At 45.0% G+C, this 20,872-nt stretch overlaps 1 protein-coding gene across 9 annotated transcripts in view; it reads right to left on the bottom strand.

Moving 5' to 3' along the window:
* The window catches only part of LOC106575459 (arf-GAP with GTPase, ANK repeat and PH domain-containing protein 1), a 281,459-nt gene that overhangs the window by 105,287 nt on the left and 155,300 nt on the right, over positions 1-20,872 (bottom strand). For all 9 annotated transcript variants that reach the window (XM_045698088.2, XM_045698090.2, XM_045698089.2 and 6 more), the window contains one exon: positions 10,101-10,231. In XM_045698088.2, the coding sequence (XP_045554044.1) occupies positions 10,101-10,231 (131 nt within the window). The remainder of the gene's footprint in view (positions 1-10,100; positions 10,232-20,872) is intronic.

Raw genomic sequence — 20,872 nt, 5'->3', positions numbered from 1 at the left:
GACACTACACTAGTATACAGCTGGTACAGTATCTCCTCTACATAATAACAGACACTACACTAGTATACAGCTGGTACAGTATCTCCTCTACATAATAACAGACACTACACTAGTATACAGCTGGTACAGTATCTCCTCTTCATAATAACAGACACTACACTAGTATACAGCTGGTACAGTATCTCCTCTTCATAATAACAGACACTACACTAGTATACAGCTGGTACAGTATCTCCTCTACATAATAACAGACACTACACTAGTATACAGCTGGTACAGTATCTCCTCTACATAATAACAGACACTACACTAGTATACAGCTGGTACAGTATCTCCTCTTCATAATAACAGACACTACACTAGTATACAGCTGGTACAGTATCTCCTCTACATAATAACAGACACTACACTAGTATACAGCTGGTACAGTATCTCCTCTACATAATAACAGACACTACACTAGTATACAGCTGGTACAGTATCTCCTCTTCATAATAACAGACACTACACTAGTATACAGCTGGTACAGTATCTCCTCTTCATAATAACAGACACTACACTAGTATACAGCTGGTACAGTATCTCCTCTTCATAATAACAGACACTACACTAGTATACAGCTGGTACAGTATCTCCTCTTCATAATAACAGACACTACACTAGCATACAGCTGGTACAGCATCTCCTCTTCATAATAACAGACACTACACTAGTATACAGCTGGTACAGTATCTCCTCTACATAATAACAGACACTACACTAGTATACAGCTGGTACAGTATCCCCTCTACATAATAACAGACACTACACTAGTATACAGCTGGTACAGTATCTCCTCTACATAATAACAGACACTACACTAGTATACAGTTGGTACAGTATCTCCTCTTCATAATAACAGACACTACACTAGTATACAGCTGGTACAGTATCTCCTCTTCATAATAACAGACACTACACTAGTATACAGCTGGTACAGTATCTCCTCTTCATAATAACAGACACTACACTAGTATACAGCTGGTACAGTATCTCCTCTTCATAATAACAGACACTACACTAGTATACAGCTGGTACAGTATCCCCTCTTCATAATAACAGACACTACACTAGTATACAGCTGGTACAGTATCTCCTCTTCATAATAACAGACACTACACTAGTATACAGCTGGTACAGTATCTCCTCTTCACAATAACAGACACTACACTAGCATACAGCTGATACAGTATCCCCTCTTCATAATAACAGACACTACACTAGTATACAGCTGGTACAGCATCTCCTCTACATAATAACAGACACTACACTAGTATACAGCTGGTACAGTATCTCCTCTTCATAATAACAGACACTACACTAGCATACAGCTGGTACAGTATCTCCTCTACATAATAACAGACACTACACTAGTATACAGCTGGTACAGTATCTCCTCTTCATAATAACAGACACTACACTAGTATACAGCTGGTACAGTATCCCCTCTTCATAATAACAGACACTACACTAGTATACAGCTGGTACAGTATCTCCTCTTCATAATAACAGACACTACACTAGTATACAGCTGGTACAGTATCTCCTCTTCATAATAACAGACACTACACTAGTATACAGCTGGTACAGTATCTCCTCTTCATAATAACAGACACTACACTAGTATACAGCTGGTACAGTATCTCCTCTTCATAATAACAGACACTACACTAGTATACAGCTGGTACAGTATCTCCTCTTCATAATAACAGACACTACACTAGTATACAGCTGGTACAGTATCTCCTCTACATAATAACAGACACTACACTAGTATACAGCTGGTACAGTATCTCCTCTTCATAATAACAGACACTACACTAGTATACAGCTGGTACAGTATCTCCTCTTCATAATAACAGACACTACACTAGTATACAGCTGGTACAGTATCCCCTCTACATAATAACAGACACTACACTAGTATACAGCTGGTACAGTATCTCCTCTTCATAATAAGACACTACACTAGTATACAGCTGGTACAGTATCTCCTCTTCATAATAACAGACACTACACTAGTATACAGCTGGTACAGTATCTCCTCTTCATAATAACAGACACTACACTAGTATACAGCTGGTACAGTATCTCCTCTTCATAATAACAGACACTACACTAGCATACAGCTGGTACAGTATCTCCTCTACATAATAACAGACACTACACTAGCATACAGCTGGTACAGTATCTCCTCTTCATAATAACAGACACTACACTAGCATACAGCTGGTACAGTATCTCCTCTTCATAATAACAGACACTACACTAGTATACAGCTGGTACAGTATCTCCTCTTCATAATAACAGACACTACACTAGTATACAGCTGGTACAGTATCTCCTCTTCATAATAACAGACACTACACTAGTATACAGCTGGTACAGTATCTCCTCTTCATAATAACAGACACTACACTAGTATACAGCTGGTACAGTATCTCCTCTTCATAATAACAGACACTACACTAGTATACAGCTGGTACAGTATCTCCACTTCATAATAACAGACACTACACTAGTATACAGCTGGTACAGTATCCCCTCTACATAATAACAGACACTACACTAGTATACAGCTGGTACAGCATCTCCTCTTCATAATAACAGACACTACACTAGTATACAGCTGGTACAGTATCCCCTCTTCATAACAGACACTACACTAGTATACAGCTGGTACAGCATCTCCTCTTCATAATAACAGACACTACACTAGTATACAGCTGGTACAGTATCCCCTCTTCATAATAACAGACACTACACTAGTATACAGCTGGTACAGTATCTCCTCTTCATAATAACAGACACTACACTAGTATACAGCTGGTACAGTATCTCCTCTACATAATAACAGACACTACACTAGTATACAGCTGGTACAGTATCTCCACTTCATAATAACAGACACTACACTAGTATACAGCTGGTACAGTATCCCCTCTACATAATAACAGACACTACACTAGTATACAGCTGGTACAGTATCTCCTCTTCATAATAACAGACACTACACTAGTATACAGCTGGTACAGTATCTCCTCTACATAATAACAGACACTACACTAGCATACAGCTGGTACAGTATCTCCTCTACATAATAACAGACACTACACTAGTATACAGCTGGTACAGTATCTCCTCTACATAATAACAGACACTACACTAGTATACAGCATCTCCTCTTCATAATAACAGACACTACACTAGTATACAGCTGGTACAGTATCTCCTCTACATAATAACAGACACTACACTAGTATACAGCTGGTACAGTATCTCCTCTACATAATAACAGACACTACACTAGTATACAGCTGGTACAGTATCTCCACTACATAATAACAGACACTACACTAGTATACAGCTGGTACAGTATCTCCACTTAATAATAACAGACACTACACTAGTATACAGCTGGTACAGTATCTCCTCTACATAATAACAGACACTACACTAGTATACAGCTGGTACAGTATCTCCACTTAATAATAACAGACACTACACTAGTATACAGCTGGTACAGTATCTCCACTTCATAATAACAGACACTACACTAGTATACAGCTGGTACAGTATCTCCTCTTCATAATAACAGACACTACACTAGTATACAGCTGGTACAGTATCTCCTCTACATAATAACAGACACTACACTAGTATACAGCTGGTACAGTATCTCCTCTTCATAATAACAGACACTACACTAGCATACAGCTGGTACAGTATCCCCTCTACATAATAACAGACACTATACTAGTATACAGCTGGTACAGTATCTCCTCTACATAATAACAGACACTACACTAGTATACAGCTGGTACAGTATCCCCTCTACATAATAACAGACACTACACTAGTATACAGCTGGTACAGTATCCCCTCTACATAATAACAGACAGTACACTAGTATACAGCTGGTACAGTATCTCCACTTCACAATAACAGACACTACACTAGCATACAGCTGGTACAGTATCTCCACTTCACAATAACAGACACTACACTAGCATACAGCTGGTACAGTATCTCCTCTACATAATAACAGACACTACACTAGTATACAGCTGGTACAGTATCCCCTCTACATAATAACAGACACTACACTAGCATACAGCTGGTACAGTATCTCCACTTCACAATAACAGACACTACACTAGTATAAAGCTGGTACAGTATCTCCTCTTCATAATAACAGACACTACACTAGTATACAGCTGGTACAGTATCTCCTCTTCATAATAACAGACACTACACTAGTATACAGCTGGTACAGTATCTCCTCTACATAATAACAGACACTACACTAGTATACAGCTGGTACAGTATCTCCACTACATAATAACAGACACTACACTAGTATACAGCTGGTACAGTATCTCCTCTTCACAATAACAGACACTACACTAGTATACAGCTGGTACAGTATCTCCTCTTCATAATAACAGACACTACACTAGTATACAGCTGGTACAGTATCTCCCCTTCATAATAACAGACACTACACTAGTATACAGCTGGTACAGTATCTCCTCTTCATAATAACAGACACTACACTAGTATACAGCTGGTACAGTATCTCCTCTACATAATAACAGACACTACACTAGTATACAGCTGGTACAGTATCTCCACTTCACAATAACAGACACTACACTAGTATACAGCTGGTACAGTATCTCCTCTTCATAATAACAGACACTACACTAGTATACAGCTGGTACAGTATCTCCTCTTCATAATAACAGACACTACACTAGTATACAGCTGGTACAGTATCTCCTCTTCATAATAACAGACACTACACTAGTATACAGCTGGTACAGTATCTCCTCTTCATAATAACAGACACTACGCTAGCATACAGCTGGTACAGTATCTCCTCTTCATAATAACAGACACTACACTAGTATACAGCTGGTACAGTATCTCCTCTACATAATAACAGACACTACACTAGTATACAGCTGGTACAGTATCTCCTCTTCATAATAACAGACACTACACTAGTATACAGCTGGTACAGTATCTCCTCTTCATAATAACAGACACTACACTAGTATACAGCTGGTACAGTATCCCCTCTACATAATAACAGACACTACACTAGTATACAGCTGGTACAGTATCTCCTCTTCATAATAACAGACACTACACTAGTATACAGCTGGTACAGTATCCCCTCTTCATAATAACAGACACTACACTAGTATACAGCTGGTACAGTATCTCCTCTTCATAATAACAGACACTACACTAGTATACAGCTGGTACGGTATCTCTTCATAATAACAGACACTACACTAGCATACAGCTGATACAGTATCCCCTCTACATAATAACAGACACTACACTAGTATACAGCTGGTACAGTATCTCCTCTTCATAATAACAGACACTACACTAGTATACAGCTGGTACAGTATCTCCTCTACATAATAACAGACACTACACTAGTATACAGCTGGTACAGTATCTCCTCTACATAATAACAGACACTACACTAGTATACAGCTGGTACAGTATCTCCTCTTCATAATAACAGACACTACACTAGTATACAGCTGGTACAGTGTCCCCTCTACATAATAACAGACACTACACTAGTATACAGCTGGTACAGTATCTCCTCTTCATAATAAGACACTACACTAGTATACAGCTGGTACAGTATCTCCTCTTCATAATAACAGACACTACACTAGTATACAGCTGGTACAGTATCTCCTCTTCATAATAACAGACACTACACTAGTATACAGCTGGTACAGTATCTCCTCTTCATAATAACAGACACTACACTAGTATACAGCTGGTACAGTATCTCCTCTTCATAATAACAGACACTACACTAGTATACAGCTGGTACAGTATCTCCTCTTCATAATAACAGACACTACACTAGTATACAGCTGGTACAGTATCCCCTCTACATAATAACAGACACTACACTAGTATACAGCTGGTACAGTATCTCCTCTTCATAATAACAGACACTACACTAGTATACAGCTGGTACAGTATCTCCTCTTCATAATAACAGACACTACACTAGTATACAGCTGGTACAGTATCTCCTCTTCATAATAACAGACACTACACTAGTATACAGCTGGTACAGTATCTCCTCTTCATAATAACAGACACTACACTAGTATACAGCTGGTACAGTATCTCCTCTTCATAATAACAGACACTACACTAGCATACAGCTGGTACAGTATCTCCTCTACATAATAACAGACACTACACTAGCATACAGCTGGTACAGTATCTCCTCTTCATAATAACAGACACTACACTAGCATACAGCTGGTACAGCATCTCCTCTTCATAATAACAGACACTACACTAGTATACAGCTGGTACAGTATCCCCTCTACATAATAACAGACACTACACTAGTATACAGCTGGTACAGTATCTCCTCTTCATAATAACAGACACTACACTAGTATACAGCTGATACAGTATCCCCTCTTCATAATAACAGACACTACACTAGTATACAGCTGGTACAGTATCCCCTCTTCATAATAACAGACACTACACTAGTATACAGCTGATACAGTATCCCCTCTTCATAATAACAGACACTACACTAGTATACAGCTGGTACAGTATCCCCTCTTCATAATAACAGACACTACACTAGTATACAGCTGGTACAGTATCTCCTCTTCATAATAACAGACACTACACTAGTATACAGCTGGTACAGTATCCCCTCTTCATAATAACAGACACTACACTAGTATACAGCTGGTACAGTATCCCCTCTACATAATAACAGACACTACACTAGTATACAGCTGGTACAGTATCTCCTCTTCATAATAACAGACACTACACTAGTATACAGCTGGTACAGTATCCCCTCTTCATAATAACAGACACTATACTAGTATACAGCTGGTACAGTATCTCCACTTCATAATAACAGACACTACACTAGTATACAGCTGGTACAGTATCTCCACTTCATAATAACAGACACTACACTAGTATACAGCTGGTACAGTATCCCCTCTTCATAATAACAGACACTACACTAGTATACAGCTGGTACAGTATCTCCTCTTCATAATAACAGACACTACACTAGTATACAGCTGGTACAGTATCTCCTCTTCATAATAACAGACACTACACTAGTATACAGCTGGTACAGTATCTCCTCTTCATAATAACAGACACTACACTAGTATACAGCTGGTACAGTATCTCCTCTTCATAATAACAGACACTACACTAGTATACAGCTGGTACAGTATCTCCTCTTCATAATAACAGACACTACACTAGTATACAGCTGGTACAGTATCTCCTCTTCATAATAACAGACACTACACTAGTATACAGCTGGTACAGTATCTCCTCTTCATAATAACAGACACTACACTAGTATACAGCTGGTACAGTATCTCCTCTTCATAATAACAGACACTACACTAGTATACAGCTGGTACAGTATCTCCTCTACATAATAACAGACACTACACTAGTATACAGCTGGTACAGTATCTCCTCTTCATAATAACAGACACTACACTAGTATACAGCTGGTACAGTATCTCCTCTTCATAATAACAGACACTACACTAGTATACAGCTGGTACAGTATCTCCTCTTCATAATAACAGACACTACACTAGTATACAGCTGGTACAGTATCCCCTCTACATAATAACAGACACTACACTAGTATACAGCTGGTACAGTATCCCCTCTACATAATAACAGACACTACACTAGCATACAGCTGGTACAGTATCTCCTCTTCATAATAACAGACACTACACTAGTATACAGCTGGTACAGTATCTCCTCTTCATAATAACAGACACTACACTAGTATACAGCTGGTACAGTATCTCCTCTTCATAATAACAGACACTACACTAGTATACAGCTGGTACAGTATCTCCTCTTCATAATAACAGACACTACACTAGTATACAGCTGGTACAGTATCTCCTCTTCATAATAACAGACACTACACTAGTATACAGCTGGTACAGTATCTCCTCTTCATAATAACAGACACTACACTAGTATACAGCTGGTACAGCATCTCCTCTTCATAATAACAGACACTACACTAGTATACAGCTGGTACAGTATCTCCTCTTCATAATAACAGACACTACACTAGTATACAGCTGGTACAGTATCTCCTCTACATAATAACAGACACTACACTAGTATACAGCTGGTACAGTATCTCCTCTTCATAATAACAGACACTACACTAGTATACAGCTGATACAGTATCTCCTCTTCATAATAACAGACACTACACTAGTATACAGCTGGTACAGTATCTCCTCTACATAATAACAGACACTACACTAGTATACAGCTGGTACAGTATCTCCTCTTCATAATAACAGACACTACACTAGTATACAGCTGGTACAGTATCTCCTCTTCATAATAACAGACACTATACTAGTATACAGCTGGTACAGTATCTCCTCTACATAATAACAGACACTACACTAGTATACAGCTGGTACAGTATCTCCTCTTCATAATAACAGACACTACACTAGTATACAGCTGGTACAGTATCCCCTCTTCATAATAACAGACACTACACTAGTATACAGCTGGTACAGTATCCCCTCTTCATAATAACAGACACTACACTAGTATACAGCTGGTACAGTATCTCCTCTTCATAATAACAGACACTACACTAGTATACAGCTGGTACAGTATCTCCACTTCACAATAACAGACACTACACTAGTATACAGCTGGTACAGTATCTCCTCTTCATAATAACAGACACTACACTAGTATACAGCTGGTACAGTATCCCCTCTTCATAATAACAGACAATAGATCTGTGTCACTCATAACCTCTATCATTCATCCTAGATTCCTTAACACTCTACTGTACAACAAGAGCCCCAGCTTGGGAGAGAATTATGGGTAGCATTGAAGACACACTGAGGGCCATTCTGCAGTAGGAGAGTACTGTTACTTTGTGAAAACAACCCTGATTCTCAGGGGATGAGCTGGGCTACGTAGACAAGCTGAATGATGCTGGTTTAATGACAAATCGATGGGGGACTGAGCGCTGTGGATCGAAGACACGACAGGGTGGTAAACGGTGTGTGTGTGTGTGTGTGTGTGTGTGTGTGTGGGGGTCGAAGACACGACAGGGTGGTAAACGGTGTGTGTGTGTGTGTGTGTGTGTGTGTGTGTGTGCGAAGACACGACAGGGTGGTAAACGGTGTGTGTGTGTGGGATCAAAGACACGACAGGGTGGTAAACGGTGTGTGTGTGGATCAAAGACAAGACAGGGTGGTAAACGGTGTGTGTGTGTGTGTGTGGATCAAAGACACGACAGGGTGGTAAACGGTGTGTGTGTGTGTGTGTGTGGATCAAAGACACGACAGGGTGGTAAACGGTGTGTGTGTGTGTGTGTGTGGATCAAAGACACGACAGGGTGGTAAACGGTGTGTGTGTGTGTGTGTGTGGATCAAAGACACGACAGGGTGGTAAACGGTGTGTGTGTGTGGATCAAAGACACGACAGGGTGGTAAACGGTGTGTGTGTGTGGATCAAAGACACGACAGGGTGGTAAACGGTGTGTGTGTGTGGATCAAAGACACGACAGGGTGGTAAACGGTGTGTGTGTGTGGATCAAAGACACGACAGGGTGGTAAACGGTGTGTGTGTGTGTGTGTGTGTGTGTGGATCAAAGACACGACAGGGTGGTAAACGGTGTGTGTGTGTGTGTGTGTGGATCAAAGACACGACAGGGTGGTAAACGGTGTGTGTGTGTGTGGGATCAAAGACACGACAGGGTGGTAAACGGTGTGTGTGTGTGTGTGTGTGTGTGTGTGTGTGTGTGTGTGCATGGTAAGAGAGAGATGCTGTTGATGCTGGGAGAATATCTTACAGCACAACGCTGATAGAGGAAGCGGGAGGAAGAACAAATATGGACAAGAGAATGTAGTCAAGGACCTCAATGGGGCCATTTTTTTTGTGTGTCAGTAAATTGTGTCCGTCTGTAAATGTATGTATGTGTGTGTGTGTGTACCTACCTGGCTGATGTGTACTGCTGCAGCCACCTGTGCAGAACACACAGAGGAGTGGCTAGGGGAGTTGGGAAGGGACTTGCATGGACCAATGGACAGCTGCTGCTTCTTCCTGGTCGCCACGATCTTCTGGGCCACTGCAACAACACAACAGTCATCATTCAGAGGGTCTATTTTCCCAACGGAGACACATAGCGGGCTAGACAACCTAATAGAAAAAATAGAGACATGGAGAGAGAAGAGAGAGCTAGACCAACTAATCGAAGGAAGAGATGGGGACAAGAGAGAACAAGAGAGTGAGAAATGGAGAGAGAAGAGAGAGCGCTAGACCAACTAATCAAAGGAAGAGATGGGGACAAGAGAGAACGAGAGTGAGAAATGGAGAGAGAAGAGAGAGCGCTAGACCAACTAATCAAAGGAAGAGATGGGGACAAGAGAGAACGAGAGTGAGAAATGGAGAGAGAAGAGAGAGCGCTAGACCAACTAATCGAAGGAAGAGATGGGGACAAGAGAGAACAAGAGAGTGAGAAATGGAGAGAGAAGAGAGAGCGCTAGACCAACTAATCAAAGGAAGAGATGGGGACAAGAGAGAACGAGAGTGAGAAATGGAGAGAGAAGAGAGAGCGCTAGACCAACTAATCAAAGGAAGAGATGGGGACAAGAGAGAACGAGAGTGAGAAATGGAGAGAGAAGAGAGAGCGCTAGACCAACTAATCGAAGGAAGAGATGGGGACAAGAGAGAACAAGAGAGTGAGAAATGGAGAGAGAAGAGAGAGCGCTAGACCAACTAATCGAAGGAAGAGATGGGGACAAGAGAGAACGAGAGTGAGAAATGGAGAGAGAAGGGAGAGAAGAGAGAGAACACTAGCTAATGGTACACTAGTTCAGACCAGAACAGTCCATTACTTCTCATAATGCTGACGCAGGCAGCTCCAGCAGCCCTGTCTGTGAATCTCCTATCTATCTGGTCCACAGGAGACCCCCCGTCCGCCTTCCACACACACCCCTTACCTGCTAACAGATCCAGTGATTATTTCACTATTATTATACAGGAGAGAGAGAGCGGGCTATCAGTGTTATTGAAAAGGGCCATGCCAATCAATGGGTGCTCAGCTGCCTCCTATCGATCCCCAGGCCCAGCGCTCTGGCCCAATCAGGGAGGGATATTCAAATGTTCCGTCATCTCCGTGGCGATTGAGGCCATTGATCCGGCCCACTGGAGTGTAGGGGGAGGGGCCTCGTCTCTCAGACGGAGGGGAATGCTCCTTTTACAAACTAACAACTAGAAAATGCAACTTCATAGACTTCTTCTATTCTCCAATTTTAACTTCTTTCTTGAGTGAGTTGAACTTTCTGGAAATGGGTACAAAGCTGTAGGGCAGTACTAGGAAAGATCCCTCACATATGACAAACATGTCTGTGAATATATCCTCCTTCCAAGGACTTATATTTGTTAAGAATCAAAAGACAGAGCAAGTTATCAGAGATGATCACATCTAGTTTGGGCAGGACAGGGTTAACAATACATCCTTCTTCCCTCAGTCTCAGATTCCATTATCCCCAGCCCCAATAAACAGGGCCGGGTTTCATTTGGTGCGAGATGAAACCATTGTTTTAATTGGACCCATTAAAGGCCTCTGTTTTAACGAGGAGCCAGTCATAAACATTTACCTTCAGGTGAGAGGGCCGTGCCAAGGGCAGGAGGAGAGACCTGCTCTCTGTGGTTAAACACTACAGTAAAACTAAACCTGCTCGCTCTGTGGTTAAAACTAGACCTGCTATCTCTGTGGCTAAACACTACAGTAAAACTAGACCTGCTCTCTGTGGTTAAACACTACAGTAAAACTAGATCTGCTCTCTCTGTGGTTAAACACTACAGTAAAACTAGATCTGCTCTCTCTGTGGTTAAACACTACAGTAAAACTAGACCTGCTCTCTCTGTGGTTAAACACTACAGTAAAACTAGATCTGCTCTCTCTGTGGTTAAACACTACAGTAAAACTAGACCTGCTATCTCTGTGGTTAAAACTAGACCTGCTATCTCTGTGGTTAAAACTAGACCTGCTATCTCTGTGGTTAAAACTAGACCTGCTATCTCTGTGGTTAAACACTACAGTAAAACTAGACCTGCTCTCTGTGGTTAAACACAACAGTAAAACTAGATCTGCTCTCTCTGTGGTTAAACACTACAGTAAAACTAGACCTGCTCTCTCTGTGGTTAAACACTACAGTAAAACTAGATCTGCTCTCTCTGTGGTTAAACACTACAGTAAAACTAGACCTGCTCTCTGTGGTTAAACACTACAGTAAAACTAGACCTGCTATCTCTGTGGTTAAAACTAGATCTGCTCTCTCTGTGGTTAAACACCACAGTAAAACTAGACCTGCTCTCTCTGTGGTTAAACACCACAGTAAAACTAGACCTGCTCTCTCTGTGGTTAAACACTACAGTAAAACTAGACCTGCTCTCTCTGTGGTTAAACACTACAGTTAAACTAGACCTGCTATCTCTGTGGTTAAACACTACAGTAAAACTAGACCTGCTCTCTCTGTGGTTAAACACTACAGTAAAACTAGACCTGCTATCTCTGTGGTTAAAACTAGACCTGCTATCTCTGTGGTTAAACACTACAGTAAAACTAGACCTGCTCTCTCTGTGGTTAAACACTACAGTTAAACTAGACCTGCTCTCTCTGTGGTTAAAACTAGACCTGCTATCTCTGTGGTTAAACACTACAGTAAAACTAGACCTGCTCTCTCTGTGGTTAAAACTAGACCTGCTATCTCTGTGGTTAAACACTACAGTAAAACTAGACCTGCTATCTCTGTGGTTAAACACTACAGTAAAACTAGACCTGCTATCTCTGTGGTTAAAACTAGACCTGCTATCTCTGTGGTTAAACACTACAGTAAAACTAGACCTGCTCTCTCTGTGGTTAAACACTACAGTAAAACTTTATGCATCTGTGGTAAAACTCAGTCCCCAGTTCAATCCCGTGAACCTGGTAGTCGAACACTGGTAAAATGCAGAGCCAATTGTTCAATCATAAACCGATAACCGGATAACCCGGCATATGCCAAAAATCTTATTTCCATATCACAATACTGAAACACAATGAATTACCCTACAACCCTGAACACAACCTCAAATAACTCTGTCTTTACAAGACCTCCATGGATAACAGCCAGCCATTAGACAACAGTGAGGTAGACTAGACAGAGCTGATCTGTAGAAGATATATGTGATACAGGTCCACAGACACAGCCAGGCCTGGGCTGTATATTACTTTAAGTGTTAAGAACAGTTATGATAAGGCTGGGTTAAATATTTAAACTGCATGGCTAATACCATTTAACTTTAACCATCAATCTTACTTCTCCTCTGAGAGGCTGCCATTTATTCTAATGGAAACGTCTCCCCTCTGATCAGATTTATGGCAGACTGGAGGAGAGGAGGGCCCAGAGCTAACTGCTACAGCCCAGAGCTAACTGCTACAGACCAGGCAGACTGGAGGAGAGGAGGGCCCAGAGCTAACTGCTACAGCCCAGAGCTAACTGCTACAGACCAGGCAGACTGGAGGAGAGGAGGGCCCAGAGCTAACTGCTACAGACCAGGCAGACTGGAGGAGAGGAGGGCCCAGAGCTAACTGCTACAGCCCAGAGCTAACTGCTACAGACCAGGCAGACTGGAGGAGAGGAGGGCCCAGAGCTAACTGCTACAGACCAGGCAGACTGGAGGAGAGGAGGGCCCAGAGCTAACTGCTACAGCCCAGAGCTAACTGCTACAGACCAGAGCTAACTGCTACAGACCAGGCAGACTGGAGGAGAGGAGGGCCCAGAGCTAACTGCTACAGACCAGAGCTAACTGCTACAGACCAGGCAGACTGGAGGAGAGGAGGGCCCAGAGCTAACTGCTACAGACCAGAGCTAACTGCTACAGACCAGGCAGACTGGAGGAGAGGAGGGCCCAGAGCTAACTGCTACAGACCAGGCAGACTGGAGGAGAGGAGGGCCCAGAGCTAACTGCTACAGACCAGGCAGACTGGAGGAGAGGAGGGCCCAGAGCTAACTGCTACAGACCAGGCAGACTGGAGGAGAGGAGGGCCCAGAGCTAACTGCTACAGACCAGAGCTAACTGCTACAGACCAGGCAGACTGGAGGAGAGGAGGGCCCAGAGCTAACTGCTACAGACCAGGCAGACTGGAGGAGAGGAGGGCCCAGAGCTAACTGCTACAGACCAGGCAGACTGGAGGAGAGGAGGGCCCAGAGCTAACTGCTACAGACCAGAGCTAACTGCTACAGACCAGGCAGACTGGAGGAGAGGAGGGCCCAGAGCTAACTGCTACAGCCCAGAGCTAACTGCTACAGACCAGGCAGACTGGAGGAGAGGAGGGCCCAGAGCTAACTGCTACAGACCAGGCAGACTGGAGGAGAGGAGGGCCCAGAGCTAACTGCTACAGACCAGGCAGACTGGAGGAGAGGACAGCCCAGAGCTAACTGCTACAGACCAGAGCTAACTGCTACAGACCAGGCAGACTGGAGGAGAGGAGGGCCCAGAGCTAACTGCTACAGCCCAGAGCTAACTGCTACAGACCAGGCAGACTGGAGGAGAGGAGGGCCCAGAGCTAACTGCTACAGACCAGGCAGACTGGAGGAGAGGAGGGCCCAGAGCTAACTGCTACAGACCAGAGCTAACTGCTACAGCCCAGGCAGACTGGAGGAGAGGAGGGCCCAGAGCTAACTGCTACAGCCCAGAGCTAACTGCTACAGCCCAGAGCTAACTGCTACAGCCCAGGCAGACTGGAGGAGAGGAGGGCCCAGAGCTAACTGCTACAGCCCAGAGCTAACTGCTACAGACCAGGCAGACTGGAGGAGAGGAGGGCCCAGAGCTAACTGCTACAGCCCAGAGCTAACTGCTACAGACCAGGCAGACTGGAGGAGAGGAGGGCCCAGAGCTAACTGCTACAGACCAGGCAGACTGGAGGAGAGGACAGCCCAGAGCTAACTGCTACAGACCAGGCAGACTGGAGGAGAGGAGGGCCCAGAGCTAACTGCTACAGACCAGGCAGACTGGAGGAGAGGTGGGCCCAGAGCTAACTGCTACAGACCAGGCAGACTGGAGGAGAGTACAGCCCAGAGCTAACTGCTACAGCCCAGAGCTAACTGCTACAGACCAGGCAGACTGGAGGAGAGGAGGGCCCAGAGCTAACTGCTACAGACCAGGCAGACTGGAGGAGAGGAGGGCCCAGAGCTAACTGCTACAGCCCAGAGCTAACTGCTACAGACCAGGCAGACTGGAGGAGAGGACAGCCCAGAGCTAACTGCTACAGACCAGGCAGACTGGAGGAGAGGAGGGCCCAGAGCTAACTGCTACAGACCAGGCAGACTGGAGGAGAGGAGGGCCCAGAGCTAACTGCTACAGCCCAGAGCTAACTGCTACAGACCAGGCAGACTGGAGGAGAGGACAGCCCAGAGCTAACTGCTACAGACCAGGCAGACTGGAGGAGAGGAGGGCCCAGAGCTAACTGCTACAGCCCAGAGCTAACTGCTACAGACCAGGCAGACTGGAGGAGAGGACAGCCCAGAGCTAACTGCTACAGACCAGGCAGACTGGAGGAGAGGTGGGCCCAGAGCTAACTGCTACAGACCAGGCAGACTGGAGGAGAGTACAGCCCAGAGCTAACTGCTACAGACCAGGCAGACTGGAGGAGAGGACAGCCCAGAGCTAACTGCTACAGACCAGGCAGACTGGAGGAGGACAGCCCAGAGCTAACTGCTACAGACCAGGCAGACTGGAGGAGAGGAGGGCCCAGAGCTAACTGCTACAGACCAGGCAGACTGGAGGAGAGGAGAGCCCAGAGCTAACTGCTACAGACCAGAGCTAACTGCTACAGACCAGGCAGACTGGAGGAGAGGAGAGCCCAGAGCTAACTGCTACAGACCAGCGCTAACTGCTACAGACCAGGCAGACTGGAGGAGAGGAGAGCCCAGAGCTAACTGCTACAGACCAGGCAGACAGGAGGAGAGGAGAGCCCAGAGCTAACTGCTACAGACCAGGCAGACTGGAGGAGAGGACAGCCCAGAGCTAACTGCTACAGACCAGGCAGACTGGAGGAGAGGACAGCCCAGAGCTAACTGCTACAGACCAGGCAGACTGGAGGAGAGGAGGGCCCAGAGCTAACTGCTACAGACCAGGCAGACTGGAGGAGAGGACAGCCCAGAGCTAACTGCTACAGACCAGAGCTAACTGCTACAGACCAGAGCTAACTGCTACAGACCAGGCAGACTGGAGGAGAGGACAGCCCAGAGCTAACTGCTACAGACCAGGCAGACTGGAGGAGAGGACAGCCCAGAGCTAACTGCTACAGACCAGGCAGACTGGAGGAGAGGAGGGCCCAGAGCTAACTGCTACAGACCAGGCAGACTGGAGGAGAGGAGAGCCCAGAGCTAACTGCTACAGACCAGAGCTAACTGCTACAGACCAGAGCTAACTGCTACAGACCAGGCAGACTGGAGGAGAGGACAGCCCAGAGCTAACTGCTACAGACCAGGCAGACTGGAGGAGAGGACAGCCCAGAGCTAACTGCTACAGACCAGGCAACTTAATGCATTTTAATACCAGTCAGCCAGCCAGGCATCATATGGAAGTATGTTTATATAGTCTATACCAGGGGTTCACAAACTTTGTTGGGCCTGGGACCCCATTTTGATCAAAAGATTTTTGCGACACCACTGCGTAAAAAACAGCCAATCTTTACTTAATTTTCTTTGGGGGGGGCTATGACAGTTTATTACAAACCAGTCTGACAGTAGCTGTGACTTGTGACAGTGGCTGTGACTTGTGACAGTGGCTGTGACTTGTGACAGTGGCTGTGACTTGTGACAGTGGCTGTGACTTGTGACAGTGGCTGTGACTTGTGACAGTGGCTGTGACTTGTGACAGTGGCTGTGACAGTAGTTCAGTCTGAAGGAAGTATGGTTTGCAGTGATTGAAATGCATCAGAAAGGTATTGGGAAGTTCAGAAGATCATCAGGTCATCATTTTGTATGATCTTCTGTGTAGAAAAGATCATCATTACTTCTATTCTTATTCCCCAGTGTGATTTCGTGCCTGGTCTTGTCCTCTCTGTTCTAATGAGGCTTGTGGGTATCGTAGAGGGTAACAGGAGACACATCCGTGTTCCTGAGAGTCTGATCTTTCACTGATGGGGTCATAACATTTTGTAGCTGAAACCTTTCAAAAGGATAGAGCCACATTTGTAGGAAGAAAACAGAAAGCGTTCTGTTTATTACAACCCTATCTATCTGTTGCCAAGGTTACTGATGTAACCTCAGTTCTATGACCCAAGCAAAATTTGTTAAAATGTATTTGAGTTTCTCTTGCGACCCCATTTCAAAATCAAACGACCCCCTCATGGGGTTGTGACCCCTAGTTTAAGAAACACTGGTCTAACACTGTTATTGTCATTCCTTAAAAAAATGTTTTTATTAAATTAAAATTGTATTTGTCATAATAAAAAAACAATAGCGAGGCTATATACAGGGGGTACTGGTACCAAGTCAATGTGCGGAGGTACAGGTTAGTCGAGGTAACTGAGGTAATATGTATATGTAGGGGTAAAGTGACTATGCATAGATAATAAAACAGTGAGTAGAAGCAGTGTAAAAAAGGGGGTCAATGTAAATAGTCCAGGTAGCCATTTGAATAAGTGTTTAGCAGTCTAATGTCTTGGGGGTAGCAGCTGTTTAGGAGCCTTTTAGGCCTAGACTTGACGCTCCACTACAGGTCAAAGAGTTGTTTACCAATGTGTATTACACCAGGGGGTGGGGTACATAGCCAACAGGCTGGAGAGGTGAGACAGCCAACAAGCTGGAGAGGTGAGACAGCCAACAGGCTGGAGAGGTGAGACAGCCAACAGGCTGGAGAGGTGAGACAGCCAACAAGCTGGAGAGGTGAGACAGCCAACAGGCTGGAGAGGTGAGACAGCCAACAGGCTGGAGAGGTGAGACAGCCAACAGGCTGGAGAGGTGAGACAGCCAACAGGCTGGAGAGGTGAGACAGCCAACAAGCTGGAGAGGTGGGAGAGCGCTAACAGGCTGGAGAGGTGAGACAGCCAACAGGCTGAGGGGGGAGAGAGCCAACAGGCTGAGGGGGGAGAGAGCCAACAGGCTGAGGGGGGAGAGAGCCAACAGGCTGAGGGGGGGAAAGAGCAAACAGGCTGAGGGGGGAGAGAGCCAACAGGCTGAGGGGGGAGAGAGCCAACAGGCTGAGGGGGGAGAGAGCCAACAGGCTGAGGGGGGGAAAGAGCAAACAGGCTGAGGGGGGAGAGAGCCAACAGGCTGAGGGGGGAGAGAGCTAACAGGCTGAGGGGGGAGAGAGCTAACAGGCTGAGGGGGGAGAGAGCTAACAGGCTGAGGGGGGAGAGAGCCAACAGGCTGAGGGGGGAGAGAGCCAACAGGCTGAGGGGGGAGAGAGCCAACAGGCTGAGGGGGGAGAGAGCCAACAGGCTGAGGGGGGAGAGCGCTAACAGGCTGAGGGGGGAGAGAGCTAACAGGCTGAGGGGGGAGAGAGCTAACAGGCTGAGGGGGGAGAGAGCCAACAGGCTGAGGGGGGAGAGCGCTAACAGGCTGAGGGGGGAGAGAGCTAACAGGCTGAGGGGGGAGAGAGCTAACAGGCTGAGGGGGGAGAGAGCTAACAGGCTGAGGGGGGAGAGAGCTAACAGGCTGAGGGGGGAGAGAGCTAACAGGCTGAGGGGGGAGAGTGCTAACAGGCTGAGGGGGGAGAGTGCTAACAGGCTGAGGGGGCAGAGAGCTAACAGGCTGAGGAGGTGAGACAGCTAACCTTTTCCCTCCAACATCCAACTGGACAGAGTGTGAAAAGAGAGAGGGACGGACACACACAGAGAGCGAGAGAGATAGAGAGAGGAAGATAGAGAGAAAGTGGTGGTGAGGGTGTGGTCAGGGTGGTTAGTGGAGGCCTGCTATAAATATTAACTAATGAGTCAGAAGGAGCTAACGTGTCAGATAATGAGGCGCTAACTGTGGCCTGCCGTGTGTGTGTGTGTGTGTGTGTGGCGCCTGCCAGGGATCCACTGGGGAAAAGGTCACTATTGTACCTCACTTATAACCCAGTAATTAGACCATCCTCCATTAGACCTGCCCTCTTGCTCACTATCTTTTCTCTCTCTCTCTCTCTCTCTCTGCCAGGGGCCCCACATCGCATGGACACAGACAAGGCCCACGTCAACCAAAATAAGGGCCCCACATTGACATACAGACACAGAGGCCCCATAAGAGCTACGTACGGTCACACATGGATAGTGTTGTGTACTGCTGCTGCTGCAGCGCCTCATGTCTGTCTTCGTCTACTGTCAGCAGGGCGCCTGCTGTGCCGCCAGGCCAGGGGAAACACTGATCTACTCCGACAGGCCCTTAGATTTGTTATCAAAACAATCCACAGCTAATTTGTCTTAATAACCGCCCTCATCTTGACAGACACTCATTTCCCTCTGTGTGTGTGAGGACTGAGGAACATAGCCAGAAAAAGAACATGGGCCCCTTCTGTTTCCACAGATGAGATATATATTTGGTCGGAATTTTGGAAACAATGCTTGTTATGTTGCCATGGTAACTAGCGTACATGTGAATACACTGGGTTAAAGTGGAACTGAGATATGCAGATATGAAACTGACAATCATAATATCAGTCAAAAATACCAAATTCCCAGTTGATGTTCCAAAACCAACTTTATAAGAGGTTTTAAAAGTAGGTTCTATTTGACTCAACGTTCCATGATGTACAGTAAGACATTGTTGGCAGAATAGATTGATGCAGTTCAATGCATGATTAATATAATTCACCAATACATTTCTTTATATTCCAAAAAATATTGCTATCAGGTTATAAATCACAGCTGGCCTGGTACATTGTTACCTGCCTCCATTTGGGATGCACCGTTTCAGTTTCAATGACTCAATGTTTTAGACAAAAACGAACGAATGTAACTAAGCCAGGGAATGTCAATACGATCAAACTAGGAAGGGAAATGATCACAAGTCAGTCATAATGTGGCTAATAGGCTAGCGTATCTATTTATGTAGCAAGCTAAAAACACAGAGCCTAACGTTAGCTAGAGAGTTTGCTAGCTGCTAGGAGGATGTCATGTCATTGGAGGAGTGGGTGAGTGACTGACTTTTTCCCCTCGTATCGTTTTCAGTGGCTACACACAGCTAGCGATGCGGGTGTCATTTGGTTAGCTAGCTAGAACGACTGTTATACAGTTAGCATATCTCTTGCATTCGCAAATGCACTCTGGCTATCTACTCTGATTTCAGAGTATTCTCATCTGAGTGTGTCAGAGCGCAGAATAACTCATGAATTTACGAATGCGCAACACCTGCTGAATATGACTGGTGTCAGTAAACGTACGCAGAAAAGGTAATAGTTAGTCAAGAACGCTCTAGATAACATGGAAACAGCCTAACCAGCTCTGCTACGGCAAGTAAAAGTCAGAGTGAGGTGTTCTCTCATTTGTGTCTGGAAGTAGCTAGCCGACTTTAGCCAGTTAGGTTTGGAACAAGCATGCAACATGGCAGGCAAGCTGTTGAAGGACGAGGAGGCTACAATTCCCCATTGTTTATCAGTGTCATTTTGACAGCCAACAAGCTGAAAAAGTTTGAGAGGGTTTATCTAATGTTTCTTCGTTAGATTTTGCTCTGGCTAGCATTAGTTGTTGATCTTGTTGTGTATAACTGAGGGAGAGAGAGTCTACCTTTCC

Source organism: Salmo salar, chromosome 16, assembly GCF_965601325.2.
Source record: "Salmo salar chromosome 16, fSalSal1, whole genome shotgun sequence".
Taxonomy (NCBI): domain Eukaryota; kingdom Metazoa; phylum Chordata; class Actinopteri; order Salmoniformes; family Salmonidae; genus Salmo; species Salmo salar.
Note: the sequence above shows the minus strand (reverse complement) of the source record. Positions and strands in the feature narration are given on the sequence as shown.